The sequence below is a fragment of the Panthera leo genome, chromosome D2 (genome assembly GCF_018350215.1).
Source record: "Panthera leo isolate Ple1 chromosome D2, P.leo_Ple1_pat1.1, whole genome shotgun sequence".
NCBI classification, from domain to species: Eukaryota; Metazoa; Chordata; class Mammalia; order Carnivora; family Felidae; genus Panthera; species Panthera leo.
Window position 1 is genome coordinate 37,383,467 of NC_056689.1, and position 15,046 is coordinate 37,398,512.

General features: G+C 49.3%; 1 protein-coding gene across 8 annotated transcripts in view; it reads right to left on the reverse strand.

The window, feature by feature from the left end:
• The window catches only part of DLG5 (discs large MAGUK scaffold protein 5), a 126,475-nt gene that overhangs the window by 49,216 nt on the left and 62,213 nt on the right, over window positions 1-15,046 (reverse strand). For all 8 annotated transcript variants that reach the window (XM_042907466.1, XM_042907468.1, XM_042907473.1 and 5 more), the window contains 3 exons: window positions 14,573-14,716; window positions 13,780-13,963; window positions 1,016-1,275 (listed from right to left, as the gene is read on the reverse strand). In XM_042907466.1, the coding sequence (XP_042763400.1) occupies window positions 1,016-1,275; window positions 13,780-13,963; window positions 14,573-14,716 (588 nt within the window). The remainder of the gene's footprint in view (window positions 1-1,015; window positions 1,276-13,779; window positions 13,964-14,572; window positions 14,717-15,046) is intronic.

A 15,046-nucleotide genomic window follows, 5' to 3' on the forward strand; every position in this document is an offset into this window, starting at 1 on the left:
ATGCCCTCTGCTCTACTAGAAATAACAGTGTATTTCTTCCACAGTCAAGCCACGTTATTTTTAAAAAATAAAAACAAAACGATGCTAGAAGCGCAGCATATGAGAGGTAAACGTGGACTTAATGATCATTTAGTCCGACCACCTCATTTTTCAGATACAGATGATAAGGCCTGGGTGTGGGTGACTGGGGCGAGAACACAGCTCAGTCCTTCTGGCCAGGAGGCACCTTCCACACAGGCAACCCTGCAAATCAGAGCCTGCAGCTCTATAGAAGCATTTGTGAATGCATGTTCTTTAGAATGCCAATCCTTCAGGAAGCGCCATCAAAAAAAAAAAAAAAAAAAAAAAGTGTGTTCTCTGATGGCTTTACATTGGGAAACACTGTGTCCCCCTCCTGGAGAGACTAGTACAGAGTATCAGAGTAAAGGCTCTGAGAAGTCCCGCAGACTTCTGTCTAAGTATAACCTGGCAACTCCTAATCCCTTTTACATCCAGAGAACTGCATGCATAGGACACCAGTGAACCCTCCAGAGAACTGGCGTTCTGCAGGAATGTACCTTACGAAACAGTGTTTGAGGGCAAGGGTCACTTCCCTACAGATTTTATACCTTTAAAAAAGTGAAATTTTAGAAGAAACAATGCCTAGGATGAATAACTCTCCTATGCTGGGTGGGTAGATGACACAGAAGGGAGAGGCTTATGAGGAGATCTAAGAAACGAGGTGATCAGAACACATCAGAGCTGTTCAGACGGGAGGAAAAAGTGCAATTCCCAGGCCACACTGAGTGCCAACAAAACATTTCCAAAATATTCCAAAAAAAATTTTTTTCAAATGAAAAGGCACAGTCACTTGTGCCTTCCCTTTTTTTTTTTTTTTTTCATTCCTTGGGAACGGCCGAGAGCCTTACAGATAACAATCAGCCCACAAAGGAGAGCGGTCCCAAGGCACAGAAGACCCACTTGGCCCTCTGGCCGTTCTCTGCACACAGGAGACAGGCGGACGGGCAGCTCTTACCTCCTCAGGGAGAGGGCACACTGGTGCTGCAGCTGGATGGCCGTGTCCCTCTGCTGAGTCAGCATCTCCGTCTGCTTCAGCAGACGCTGGTTCTCCTCCTCCAGCTGTTCCAGGCGGCTCAGGTCGGAGTTGTGGATGGCAACTTTCTCGCTGTACCTCTTCCGCAGGGCATCATAGTCCTTCTTGACCACCTCCAGCTTGTCCATGGCTGTGTCGTACAGTTTATTGAGAATTTCTGACGACCCGTTGTGCTTCAACACCTGGGGACCAGAGAGGCACAGTTACCAAGGACCTGAGGACAGGAGGAAGGGCGGACTCACCACTGTCCTCTGTCCGGGGGTATTACTGCTGACAAAGGAGGGGAGGCCACACCTTCTGGCCTTTGGGAGGCTCGAGATGTGATTCCACAGGCCTCTCAATCACACTGGCTAATTCACTCACTCACAAATATTTCCGAAGAGGGAGAAAGGAGTTACTGTTGCAGCCCCGAGACGTCTATCCTTAGAAAGACCTGCTTAACAAGCTGACCCTTGGATGGCAGCTGGGAACTTGAATGGCAAGCAGTCCCCTACACTCATGTAAAACGTTCCTCAAGGTGATAAGAGGGGCTCCCCGTGCCTGGACTGGACAGAGCGTGGCTTAGGCTGAGCACATGTTTTCTCCTGGGAGTCCAGAATTTCAGTGTATGCTCGGCAGAGGGTGCCTGTACGGCCAGACCCCACTAAAACCCCGGGGCAGGGAGTAGGTCACAATTCAATGATAGAAGAATTAAGTGTGTCCCATGTGACTCCGCAGGGGAGGACTCTCAGAAACTCGCAAAGTCCTCTGGACTTTGCCCCACGCACCTCTTCCCTTTGTTGATTTTGCTTTGGATCCTTTCACTGAAATAAATTTTTAGCCCTGGGTGTGATTATATGCTGAGTCTTATACATCCTCCTAGCAAATCACCAAACCTGGGGGGAGATGTTGAGGACCCCCAGTACAAGTACCTAACATATTCTAGATGCCGGTGATGCTGGACAGGTCATGTAAAGACTGTGACCTAGGGACCTTTTATCCTCATGGGCAGAAACAAACACACAGAGACAATTAGAGAGGTAGAGAGAGTTATTATTATAAAAATGATAACTACAATAACTTCAGATCATAATCAGGGCTACTAAGAAAACATAGAGGGGCTAAGGCTTAAGGAGGCCTCTCTAAGAAGGTGACTTCTGAGCTTGGATGCAAATGAAGAGCAGTAGCTAGAGCACACAGAGGTGAACAAGTGCAAAGGCCCTGAGGCAGGGACCACCACACATGGTCTAGGCACAAAGAGAAGAGAAGGGCAGGGCTCCAGTCAGAGCCCCACAAACAAGGCTGAAGTGAAAAGGGGCTGCAGAAGTGGGCACAGCTCCAAAGCTCACAGCAAGCAAAAACTGTACCCTGAGCGAGATGGGAACCATGCAAGGCTTGTAAGCAAGAGGATGGTCTACTCTGACTTACAGGTACTGAAGTTCACTCGAGGTGCCGCTCTAAAGAGTAAACAGCAAGATGAGTTCATTAGTTGCCAAGGGCCTTCTGACTTCTGCTAAGCACGACAGGGGATGTGAGCCCTTGGGTGGGTCACTCCACATCTCTGGATTCCAGTTTCCTTACTCCTCCAATGATAGGACTCAACCAGAAAAGCTCGCTTAACTCTTCCAACTGCAACACACCGGGTGTCATCTGCTTATTCAGCATGGACCCAGGGTTATCAGATTTTCGCGGCACCAAGAACCAGAAGCTAGGAGTACCGGACACTCCCTTGGAAGGGAATGTTCACTCTCAATAAACATGATAAATGAGAGCCAGAAGTCAGAATCCCAGAGACAAGGAAAGTGAGTCTGTTCCCCTAAGACGTAAGCTCTAGCTCCCAGGATCGCAGACATCAGAGAGGAAGGGCACCCCACAAATCTGCCCATTCGGGGCAGTTACTTTGTTGCTCCCTTTTTTTCTAGTTGGCTTTCTTTTTTTCTTCTTTCAAGCAAAACTCTTTCCTGCAAAGGAAATCTTACAAGGCAAGGACACTGAAATACAAACTCGTTTTTAAAAACCAGTAATAGGGGCGCCTGGGTAGCTCAGTCGGTTAAGCCTCTGACTTCGGCTCAGGTCATGATCTCTCAGTTCGTGAGTTCAAGACCCACGTCGGGCTCTGTGCTGACGGCTCGGAGCCTGGAGCCTGCTTAGGATTCTCTGTCTCCCTCTCTCTCTGACCCTCCCCCATTCATGCTCTGTCTCTGTCTCAAAAATAAATGTTAAAAAAAAAAATATTGGGATGGTGCCTGGGTGGCTCAGTCGGTTGAGCATCTGACTTTAGCTCAGGTCATGATCTCACAGCTCATGAGTTCGAGCCCCGTGTCGGACTCTGTGCTGACAGCTCGGAGCCTGGAGCCTGCTTCAGATTCTGTGTCTCCCTCTCTCTCTGCCCCTCCCCCACTCACTTGCATGCACTCTCTCTCTCTCTCTCAAGAATAAATAAACATTAAAAAAATTAAAATTAGATTAAATTAAAAAGCAATAATAGGTTCTTTGGCAGTTAAAATCTTTTTAATTCTAATGTTTATTTATTTGAGAGAGAGAGAGAGAAACAGCATGAGTGGGGGAGGGGCAGAGAGAGGGAGACACAGAATCTGAAGCAGGCTCCAGGCTCTGAGCTGTCAGCACAGAGCCTGACACGGGGCTCAAACTCATGAATCGTGAGATCATGACCTGAGCTGAAGTTGGACGCTTAACCGACTGAGCCACCCAGGCGCCCCTGGCAGTTAAAATCTTGACTGTTTTGTAAAAATGCTTCAATGTGGCAGACAAGAGCTGCACACTTACACCAGTCAGAAAACCCCTAAGCACACTCTACTGTCTCAAGTCTTTTTTTGTGAAAAAAAACAGAATATCTTCCAAACATACAGAAAAGCAGAGCACCTAATATAACACCATTTTAAAGTACTCACCACCCAGCTCTAATCCTGCTATCTTGTCACATGTCTCGAACTGTTCTCCCAAGAAATAAAGCATTATGGGTGTTGCTAAAGTCCCCACCACATTCTTCCTCTATCCAGCAGCCCCCCTTCCCCTCCTGAATCAATCACTCCCCTAAATTTGCTGCCACCCATCTCCATGCACAATACTTTATTCATTCTCCCTATTATTCATAAAAATCTCTTATGGTATCATACCATGTGTTCTCCTTTTTATTCAATGTTGCTTTTGAGATGCGGTCAAGCAACGCAAGTAGGATTTCACTACATGAACACATCTGCGTTCTTTGCCTGTTTGATGGAAGTTTACATGGCCGCCATAATAGTCTTCACCATTTTCTTACATCTTTAAGTGTCCATTTCGGTAGTGTTACGTATATCCATACCATTGTGTGACCCACCTCCACAACTTTTTCATCTTGCAAAACTGAAACTCAATCCCCATTAAACAACAGCCCCCCCATTCCCCTCTCCCCTCAGCCCCAGGAGCCTCCCTTCTGTATTCCCTCTCTCTGAATCTGACGACTCTAAGCACCCCATACAAATGGAATCATGTAGTATTTCTCTTTTTGTGATGGATTTACTTCCTTTAGCAGAATGCCTTCAGGGCTCATCCATGCCATAGTATGTGACAGAGATTCCTTCCTTTTTAAAGGTGGATAATGTTCCAGGGTAGATATGTACTGCATTTTGTTTATCTATTCATTTGTCAAAAACACTTGGGTTGTCTCTACCTCTTGGCTATTGGGAAAGTTAGATTTTTTTATAGTATTGCTAATTTCATAGACAAGTAACAGCTCTTTTAACTCCCATCCCCAAATGACTGGAAAGACAGAGCAATTCTCCTTATGACTCCTGCTTACTGACTACACACATCTTCTCGTCTATGAACTGCCTGTCTGTATCTTTGATTTTCCTTCTTCCCTCCTTCCCCACCCACCCCTCTCTCTCCTCTTCTTGTAGGACTTATTTTTAAATTCCAGACACTAATCCTTTCCCAGTTGTATTTATTACAAAATCTTCTCCCAGTATATGACTTATGTTATACCACAGTTTCCCATGTTGATACAGTAAAATCTATCAATCATTTCCTCTACGGTTTGGGCTTTGGTTGTTTTATTGAAGAAGCTCCTTCCTACCTTGAGATCACAAAGATACTCTCCTATTATTTTTATCTAAAAAGTTTTAGTTTTACTTTTCACATTTAAATCTTTCAACTACATGGAATATTTTTTTTTCTGCACATTGTGAGATGGAGATATAACATTATTCTTTTCCATAAGCCACCAAATAAGAACTGAGCCCCTGAGTCCAGGACAAACTGAGGATACCAGAAGGTATCCAGGTGCAGGCAGTGAGGCCTGGAGGACACCAAGCACATCACCCCATGCGGTGCCCACAAGTGAGGAGTGAAAAAAATGTCCCACAAGGACTCACACCCACACAGGTCCAGGACACAAAGAGAGAAAGGAAGAGTTCTGACTTCTGCGTCAATCGGTGCCTCCACCAGTGTCTGGAAAAGGTCCAGCTTTTAGACTGGAGTGTCCCGACTTGTGGACAGTACCTCAAACATTCCAATTAAAAATCACTTCAAATGTGGCACAAGAACAGGCACTCAGATCAATGGAACAGAATAGAGAACCCAGAAATGGACCCACAAATGTGTGGCCAAATAATCTTTGACAAAGCAGAAAAGAATATTCAATGGAATGAAGACAGTCTCTTCAGCAAGTGGTGCTGGGAAAACTGGACAGCGACATGCAGAAGAATGAATCTGGACCACTTTCTTATACCAGACACAAAAATAAACTCAAAATGGAGGAAAGACCTAAACGTAAGACAGGAAGCCATCCAAATCCTCGAGGAGAAAGCAGGCAAAAACCTCTTTGATCTTGGCCGCAGCAACTTCTTACTCAACGTGTCTCCAGAGGCAAGGGAAACAAAAGCAAAAATGAACTACTGGGACCTCATCAAAATAAGAAGCTTCTGCACAGGGAAGGAAACAATCAGCAAAACTAAAAGGCAACCGACAGAATGGGAGAAGATATTTGCAAACGACATATCAGATAAAGGGTTAGTATCCAAAATCTATAAGGAACTTATCAAACTCAACACCCAAAAAATAACCCAGTGAAGAAATAGAAGACATGAATAGACACTTCTCCAAAGAAGACACCCAAATGGCCAACTGACACATGAAAAAATGCTCAACATCAGTCGTCATCCAGAAAATACAAATCAAAACCACAATGAGATACCACCTTACACCTGTCACAATGGCTAACACTAACAACTCAGGCAACAACAGATGTTGGCGAGGATGCGGAGAAAGAGGATCTCTTTTGCATTGTTAGTGGGAATGCAAGCTGGTGCAGCCACTCTGGAAAACAGTATGCAGCTTCCTCAAAAAACTAAAAATAGAACTACCCTACGGCCCAGCAATGGCACTACTGGGCATTTATCCAAGGGATACAGGTATGCTGTTTCAAAGGGACATGTGCACCCCCATGTTTATAGCAGCACTATCAACAACAGCCAAAGTATGGAAAGAACCCAAATGTCCATTGATGGATGACTAGATAAAGATGTGGTATATATATACAATGGAGTATTACTCGGCAATCAAAAAAAATGAAATCTTGCCATTTGCAACTACGTGGATGGAACCGGAGGGTATTATGCTAAGTGAAATTAGTCAGAGAAAGACAAAAATCGTAGGACTTCACTCATCTGAGGACTTTAAGAGACAAAACAGATGAACATAAGGGAAGGGAAACAAAAATCATATAAAAACAGGGAGGGGGACAAAACAGAAGAGACTCAGAAATATGGAGACCAAACAGAGGGTTGCTGGAGGGGTTGTGGGAGGGGGGATGGGCTAAATGGGTAAGGGGCATTAAGGAATCCACTCCTGAAATCATTGCCTCACTATATGCTAATTTGGATGTAAATTTTAAAAAATAAAAAATAAAGTTAAAAAAAAAATCACTTCAAACGTTTTACTCTCGCAACATCCCCTCAGCCAGGTGAGAACCCCACTGGCTCCAAAAGCATCAGTGGCTTCTGCAGAACAAAGGCACTGCTGACATTCCTGGGCTTTCCCACAAGGTGGCAGCCCTGGGCAGACCAGCAGCATGCTCTCCTCAGCTGCCTTGTCCTCCAAGCCTCCTCAAGAAAGCAGCTAGTTCTAAAGGCAGCCTTGGCACAGCACAAAGACCTCGTTTTGGGCCATGGTATCTTCACGGGTCCGCAACAGAATCTGGAGTCGACACTGTGGCTTGGCCTTTCTTCCTTGGGCAATAGCCCCCAAATGCCCTAACCATAAGGAGCTTGGATGAGAGCCTGGGTGACAGTCCAGTGCAGTGAACCGGCTGCCAGGATGGGTCACAAGTTCCCAGAGAGACGGCGTCAGTCAGGGAAAACCCCGAGCAGATCCCGGAATCCTTTCTGATGCTCACTCCCAGCCTGAGCTGAGTGGTGGGATCCAGGCTGTGTTGTTTCAGCCGCGGCCCAGCACCACAGGTGACCACTGTGCAAGACCAGATCTTGCTTATTATGAGCTGAAATCCACCTTCCTCGACTTCTACCCTCTCATTCTCGTTCTAGCCCTAGTCATGTAGAATAATTCCTTTCCCGACAGACAGCATCCACTCAAAGAGGCTCGCAGGCCCCCAAATACTTCTCAACTTTCCTCTACAAACAAGGCTCAGAATCATGCCTGGGGGAATGTGATCAAAAGCCTCTGAAGAAGTTTGGAAAAATCATGGCCACAGTTAACTCCAGAGAATTTGAAAAGCCATCCTATCTATTAGTGTAGAATTTTTCCTTTTTATAATCAGAAGACTATGGTCTTATTAGATAGATAGCTTGACCTATGTACACGCCTACACACACAGTGCTTAGCTTCCCAGCAAGGCTAATGCAATTCCCAGTGAGAGAGAATACTAAAATTCAGTCCAGCATTCTCAGATGAGACGGGCAGGAATGTTCTCATCTCAGGCAGGCGACTCTCCCAGCCCTCGAGGATGGGGAGGAAGTGGCCCAGGGGAGGGGCAAAGCCAGGGTCTGGTTCCATCCACACAGCAGGACCAGGCTGCTGGGCTGCACCCCACAGGGAGGCCGATGAGAGAACCGCCCTCATCTCTTCACTGGTCAGAAACACTAGTTTTGCTGGGCTTCTGTGAGGCCTGCCCATCAGAAACTAAGAAATACCCCTTTCTCGGGATATCTGAGAAAAGAAGTCAACTTTCAGGAGTCGCCAAAAGCTGCAGTGGGGGGAGTGACTTCACTGTTGTCTGTAGTTTTTCTTTTCTAACCAAAGAGCGCGTGTCACCGCAGTAAAGAAAGCAGACACTGCTCCCCCAGCCAAGGCTTGGCAACCTCTGCCCAGGATCTCTTGGGCAACCAAGAAGAATCCAGATGGCGCATTCTGACTGCGGCACCTGGAGATGGGCCGGCCAGGCTGTAAGCCTCCCCCGACACACAGGCATGTGGACACACGCACGCGCACAGGGAAAGTGGGAGAGCCCGTGCCGCCCCTCCCCGCCAGGCCTGCCTCATTTCCTCGGAGATAAATCATGCAGAGGGCTGGGGAGCCCCACAAATCCCTCAAGCAAACACGCAAGTCAAACAGCACCATTTACCCCGCAAGGGCCTCTTCAAGTTAACAAGGCGTGGGAGGAGCCAGGCAACAAAACCAGCCTTGTCCAGCGAGGTCAACCTTTGCCCTCGGGCCCTGTGGGGAGGAAACCTGTGGCCACCCCCGTGTCCCTTGCTCCCCCACTTCCTCAGCTGCTGGCCTACCCAAGAATGAGCTTCGCCTCAGTCCTGGTGAAGGTGAGGCAGCCCAGGCTGAGGACAGCAGGTGGTCCTGGCAGTTCAGAGATGTCCCCTCACCCCCACCCCCACGGCAGCCAGCCTCCTTTCCTGATGGGGTCCCAAGGTGGCACTTGCCAAGAGACCCCAGTCCAGCTGGCCAGAAGTGGGGAAACCTACTGACCGTTGTAATAAACTGCCCCTCCACCCCCCGCAAGGGTCACAGCTGTAGGAAAGGACAAGAGAACAAGACATGGGCTGGAGGGGTCAGGGAGAAAACCTTCCCATGTCATCTGCGGGAAGAACAGGAAAGGGGAGGAAGGGAAAGAATAATCTCAGTCCGGATGTTTGTTCAAGCTGTAAAAGTCCTCAGGAAAGTCAGAGAATGGGAGGCAATGAAACTTTATGCCTCATGAGGGCAGACATTTTTCTTACGACAAGGTGGCAACTGGAGTCTTGTTTTCAAGATATAATTCACATACTGCACAATTCACCCTTTAAAGTGCACGAGTCAGCGGAGTTGGTGTATTTACAAGGTCGTAAACCCACAAGGTTGTGTAGTGACGACCGCGACGTAATTCCAGAACACTGTCATCCCCTCGAAAGGAAACCCGTGCCCATTAGCACTCACCTCCCTCCTCCCAATCCTCTGGCCCAGACAACTCCTCGTCTACGATCAGTCCCTGTGGGGTCCCCTGTTCCGGACATTTCACGTAAATGAAATCATACACCATGTGGTCTTTCTGTGACTGGCTTCTTTCACTTAGCGCCACGTTTTCAAGGTTCATCCATAGAGCAGTAGGTATCAGCACGTCATTCATTCTTATGCCGAACAACATTCCACTGTAGAGAATATACTGTGTTTTATTTACCCGTCCATCAGTCGGTGGACATCCGGACTGTTTCCACTCCTTGGCTGTTCCGAACGATGCCGCTATGGACATTCCCATTACCGGTTTTTGTGTCAACATGTGTTTTCAATTCTCTCGGGTATACACCTCGAGGTGGAACTGCTGGGTCACACGGGAACTGTATGTTTAACACTTTGAGGAGCTGCCAAGCTGACTGCAAAAGTGGCCCCTTTTACATCCTGCCCAGCCGTGTATGGGGGCGTGGCCACTACTCCACAGCCTCCACGAGAGGAGACTGCAGTCCGGCACTGATGGGACTAGAATAAAAGCGATGATAGCAAGCATCCATGGAGCACTTCACACACGCAGGTACACAGTGCCACTGCTTTATATGCAACATCTAACCTCCAGGACAGACGACCACAGGAGAGGAGATCTGCCTCCCTGAACAAGTCCCCCTCTGCCACTTTCTGCAAAGACCATGGGGCTTCCCCTTAGGCTAAGATGGAGCCAGCAACACATCTGGAATGAGAAATCGCTCACAGAAAAATAAAATCCAAGCCAAACCCAAGGTGAAAGGCTAACTGAGCCAAATTTAAACCAGGGTGGGAAAATGTCCACAAATAAATGAGCAAGGAGACAGTGGGGTAAAGGTAAAGGCAGGGAGGGACGGCCTGCCCTCAGACTGGGGCGGCCAGCACTCCCAGCCCCCGGGCAGAGAAGGCACACCAAACCCTCATCCAGGGCTATCATCCCTGCCTCTTGCTGTGGTTTCACACTGCCACAAGAGGGAGTTAGCAAAAACAGAAAGGGAGGCAAGCAGAATGAACCTAGGACATTGTTGTATTGGACTATAACTGGGAGTGTGAGATTTTCAATATATATATTACATATTGAATATGGGCGGGGGGGAGAGTCATGGAAATGGAGATGTAATTGGGGGGGGTGGTGATGGAGTACTCAGATATTCCCTACTCTGGCCACTGAAAGGACTTGGGAGCAGTGATACCCAGTAGTATCACTATGCTACTATCACTATACCCAGTAGCTACATGCAGACCCAGCATTCAGATCTTGTTTCTAAGTGCCATCCTCTATTAAAAGGAATGAGGACTCCTTGGAGAAATGGTTGATTCCCAAGGCAGGGGCAGGAAATAAAATGAGCCTGGGACATTTTCTTGTGCCAAAGAACAAAAAAGTGCTCAAAGAGTGGGAAGGACCTGTCAAAAAGACAGAGAAGCAGTCCTGAAGAGGCTCCCACTGGCCACAATGAATCCCAACCCACCGAATAAAACAGGGAATCAGGAGTGCACACAGAGAGAGGCAGGCAGGCAGGCAAGGGGAAAACAAGTAACTCTGCAGTGGAGAAGCCCGGAGAGCACACCGTCATTTAGTGATCAAAGGAAACATCACTGGTAATGGCTCCTATCCAGCCAAGTCCCAGTCTCTAAGACACAGGGAGAAGGTGGCAGTGTCCCTTCTATGGCAGTCCCAAGATGCACAAATGGAATCCAACCGGGAGCTTGGACAAATCCAGGTGGAGGGACATGCTACAAAGTAACTGGCCTGTAATCTTCTAAAGCATCACAGCTACGTACGTCACAGCCTGAGGAGCCCTTCCAGACTGAAGCAGACCAAAGAGACAGAAAAGTAAATGCACTGCTTTGTTCTGGACTGGATCCTCTTCCTATTAAAGACACTATGTATACGACTGGGAAAACTCAAATGGGGGCCGATGATTAGATGGTATTATGTATGAGTGTTAGCTTCCTGACATTGATGTTTGTATTACTGTTATATAGGAGAACACCCTTGTTCATGAAAAGCACACAGGTTGGCAGTTTGTTCTGGAATAAGAAGGAAAAATTGTTTGTGCTACACTTGCAACTCTCCTGTAAGTTTGTGACAGTTTCACAATTTAAAAAGTTTTCATTGTAAATGAAAAAAAAAGCAAAGAAGATAATGTCATGCTAAATTATCACATGAGTTCATATCATCCTATATGAGCTCTGTCTCGAGCAAGCTCCAACAGTCCTGCTTTAACTCCAGGAGCCGTAAATGGTTTTGATGGGGACGGGGCGTTCTGTGACAGTGCTCAGAGGACACCCTGCCGCTCACTAGGATTGCCTTCCAAACCCAAACATGCAACCATCGATGGACTAGAACATGGCCTCGGCTCCTACCATAAAACCAAGCAATTCCAGTCTCCAGTCCATAAGCTACAAGAACTGGCCAACATCACTCACAGCAAGTCAGTTTTCTGACTGACTGGCCCACCCTTCATGCCTTTGCCCATGTGCAACAAGAGCTGAGCAAAGAGAAAAAACTAACTTGGAATGCAATCCAGCAAGCAGCAAAGGAAGAGGCCACATTCCCACCAAAAAGTAATGACAGTAACTACTCCATCTCAAATCTGCATAGGGCTTCACTATTTCCAAGCTTCTCTCCATCTGTGTTCTCACACGATCCATATAAAGGAAGGAAACTACAGACCTCCAAGTCCCCTTACTAAGTCAAATTCCTATTACACAATGAACAGCACTGCACAGCACCTCCTCAATAGCCCTTGCAATGTGTACCATTGACAGTGATACACAGATGTGCATGATTATTTGACTAGCCTTAGTCTCCCCCATTAGACTGCAGAGTTCAACAGAGCAAGGGTATAGTGTCTGCTCGGATACCCCAATGCTTCACACTAGGCAGACACTCCAAAAATACTTGCAAAACGATCACATGGATACAGGGGAAGAATGGAAAGGGGTGGGGGGTAGAAGGATGGATGATGGGTGGGTGGATGGGGGGTTGGGAGAATAAGGGATGGGTAGAACGATGGATGATGGGTAAAAGGATGGACGGAAGGTGGGAGGATGGAGGATGAGTGCGACGATGGACAGGAGGTGGGAGGATGGACGGAAGGTGGGAGGATGGAGGATGAGTGGGAGGATGGATGGGAGGTGGGAGGATAGACAGGAAGTGGAGGATGGAGGATGAGTGGGAGGATGGACGGGAGGTGGGAGGATGGATGGGAGGTGGGAGGATGGACGTGAGGTGGGAGGATGGACGTGAGGTGGGAGGATGGAGGATGAGTGGGAGGATGGATGGGAGGTGGGAGGATGGACAGGAGGTGGGAGGATGGATGATGAGTGAGAAGATGCATGGGAGATAGGAGGATGGATGATGGAGGGAGGATGGATGATGGGTGGGAAGACAGACGATAGGTGGGAGGATGGAAGATGAGTGGGAGGATGGATGTGAGGTGGGAGGATGGAGGATGAGTGGGAGGATGGATGGGAGGTGGGAGGATGGACAGGAGGTGGGAGGATGGATGATGAGTGGGAGGATTGACGGGAGATGGGAGGATGGAGGATGAGTGGGAGGATGGATGAGAGGTGGGAGGATGGACGGGAGGTGGGAGGATGGATGAGAGGTGGGAGGATGGACGAGAGGTGGGAGGATGGACAAGAGGTGCAAGGATGGATGGGAGGTGGGAGGATGGATGATGAGTGAGAAGATGCATGGGAGATGGGAGAATAGATGATGGAGGGAGGATGGATGATGGATGATGGGTGGGAAGACATGATAGGTGGGAGGATGGAGGATGAGTGGGAGGATGGACGGGAGGTGGGAGGATGGAGGATGGTGGGAGGGTGGATGGGAGGTGGAAGGATGGACAGGAGGTGGGAGGATGGATGGGAGGTGGGAGGTGGGAGGGTAGAGGGTGAGTGGGAGGATAGACAGGAGGTGGGAGGATGGACAGGAGGTGGGAGGATGAACAGGAGGTGGGAGGATGGACGGGAGGTGGGAGGATGGACGGGAGGTGGGAGGATGGACGGGAGGTGGGAGGATGGAGGATGAGTGGGAGGGTGGATGGGAGGTAGGGGGATGGCTGATAAGTGGGAGGATGGCTGATGAGTGAGAAGATGCATGGGAGATGGGAGGATGGATGGTGGAGGGAGGATGGATGGTGGAGGGAGGATGGATGATGGAGGGTGAGTGGGAAGACAGATGATAAGTGGGAGGATGGATGATGAGTGGATGAACGAGTGGGTAGGAGGCTACCCAACCTCGGTCTGCCCCCAGCCACCCTGCCTGGCTGTACCTGCTGCTGTTGGGCCCGGAGGTCACCAATCTCCTTCTGGTCCTCCTCATGGAGCCGCTTCATGTCCTCCCATGACTGCTGCAGCAGGTTACGTTCCCGCAACAGCTGTCCGTTCTCCCGCCTCAGCATGTCCACATCATCCTTCAGCTGGGTCTGGTCGCTCAGGAGCCGGCTATGGAGTGTGCTATAATCCCCGCACACACAGTGAACCCCAGCCAGCCTCCAACCCTCTCCAGCCCCTCCAGGTCCCAGGACTCCCAGTGGGAGCCCACACAGCAACCAGGGTAGCGGCACTCAGAGGCAGGCCAAAGCTTGGTATCAGCCAAATGCCAGGAGGACCCAAACCACTTTTTAAAAACCTGACACCAAAGAGGGCACACGTATGAAGGCCAAGGTGAGGGCTGAGCCCTTACCTGGTACCGGCCCGGCACCTCTGAGTACTGAGGCGGGGCAAAGGGCAGCTGATGGGCAGGTACGGCCGGCCAACAGCCTCAGAGGGGCCCCAGGAGACCAAAGGGAACATGCCCATCTGCCTCTCCTACTGCAGGAGCTGCAGCTGGGTCCTGGGCCGTGACCCAGGAGCGCAGCAACCTGACGGGCCTGATCCCTTTCCTGCCCGCTGCGCTTCCAAGGCTGTCACCAGATGGTGTGAAGGCTCCACACCTCGCCCCGTACTTAGAAAAACCCACCTGAGACCCAAAGACCCAAACCCACTTGCTGAAGGCCCACTACCTGCTAGACGGCACCAGAACCGCTGGCTCCCAGCCCAGAGGCAAAGAGTGGGCCCACTCACTGGTAGAAGTCGGTCTCCTTGGCCACCTCCTCGCACCGCTTCAAGGCATTGGTGTGCTGCTTCTGCAGGCTCTGAAGGTCCGACATGGCCCGCACACACTGGATCTTCAGCCTCTCGTAGTCGGGATTCAGCCTGTGGTAGGGCCTGGCCCAGACAGCAACAGTGAACACGGGCTCCGGGACCACTCAGACAAGGAAGGTCTCTGCCCCAGGAAACCTCCAGCCCAGCGTCCCCGGATACTGGCTCCTACACACCACGACCACCTGGGGTTTGTTCTGCTCAGACATCCTGGCCTCCCCAGACCGACAAGACCCCTAGGATGGAGGGCCTTGGTTGCCTGGGCTCCCTGCTTGAGCCTGGAGAGCTAAAAAGGTGTTGTCTTATTCTCTAGCAGCTCCCGGGAGACCGTGCAACAGGCCTTCACACACAGTGGGCACGCCAGAAACCTAGGATGGAGTTTCTCCTCTTTTTAGG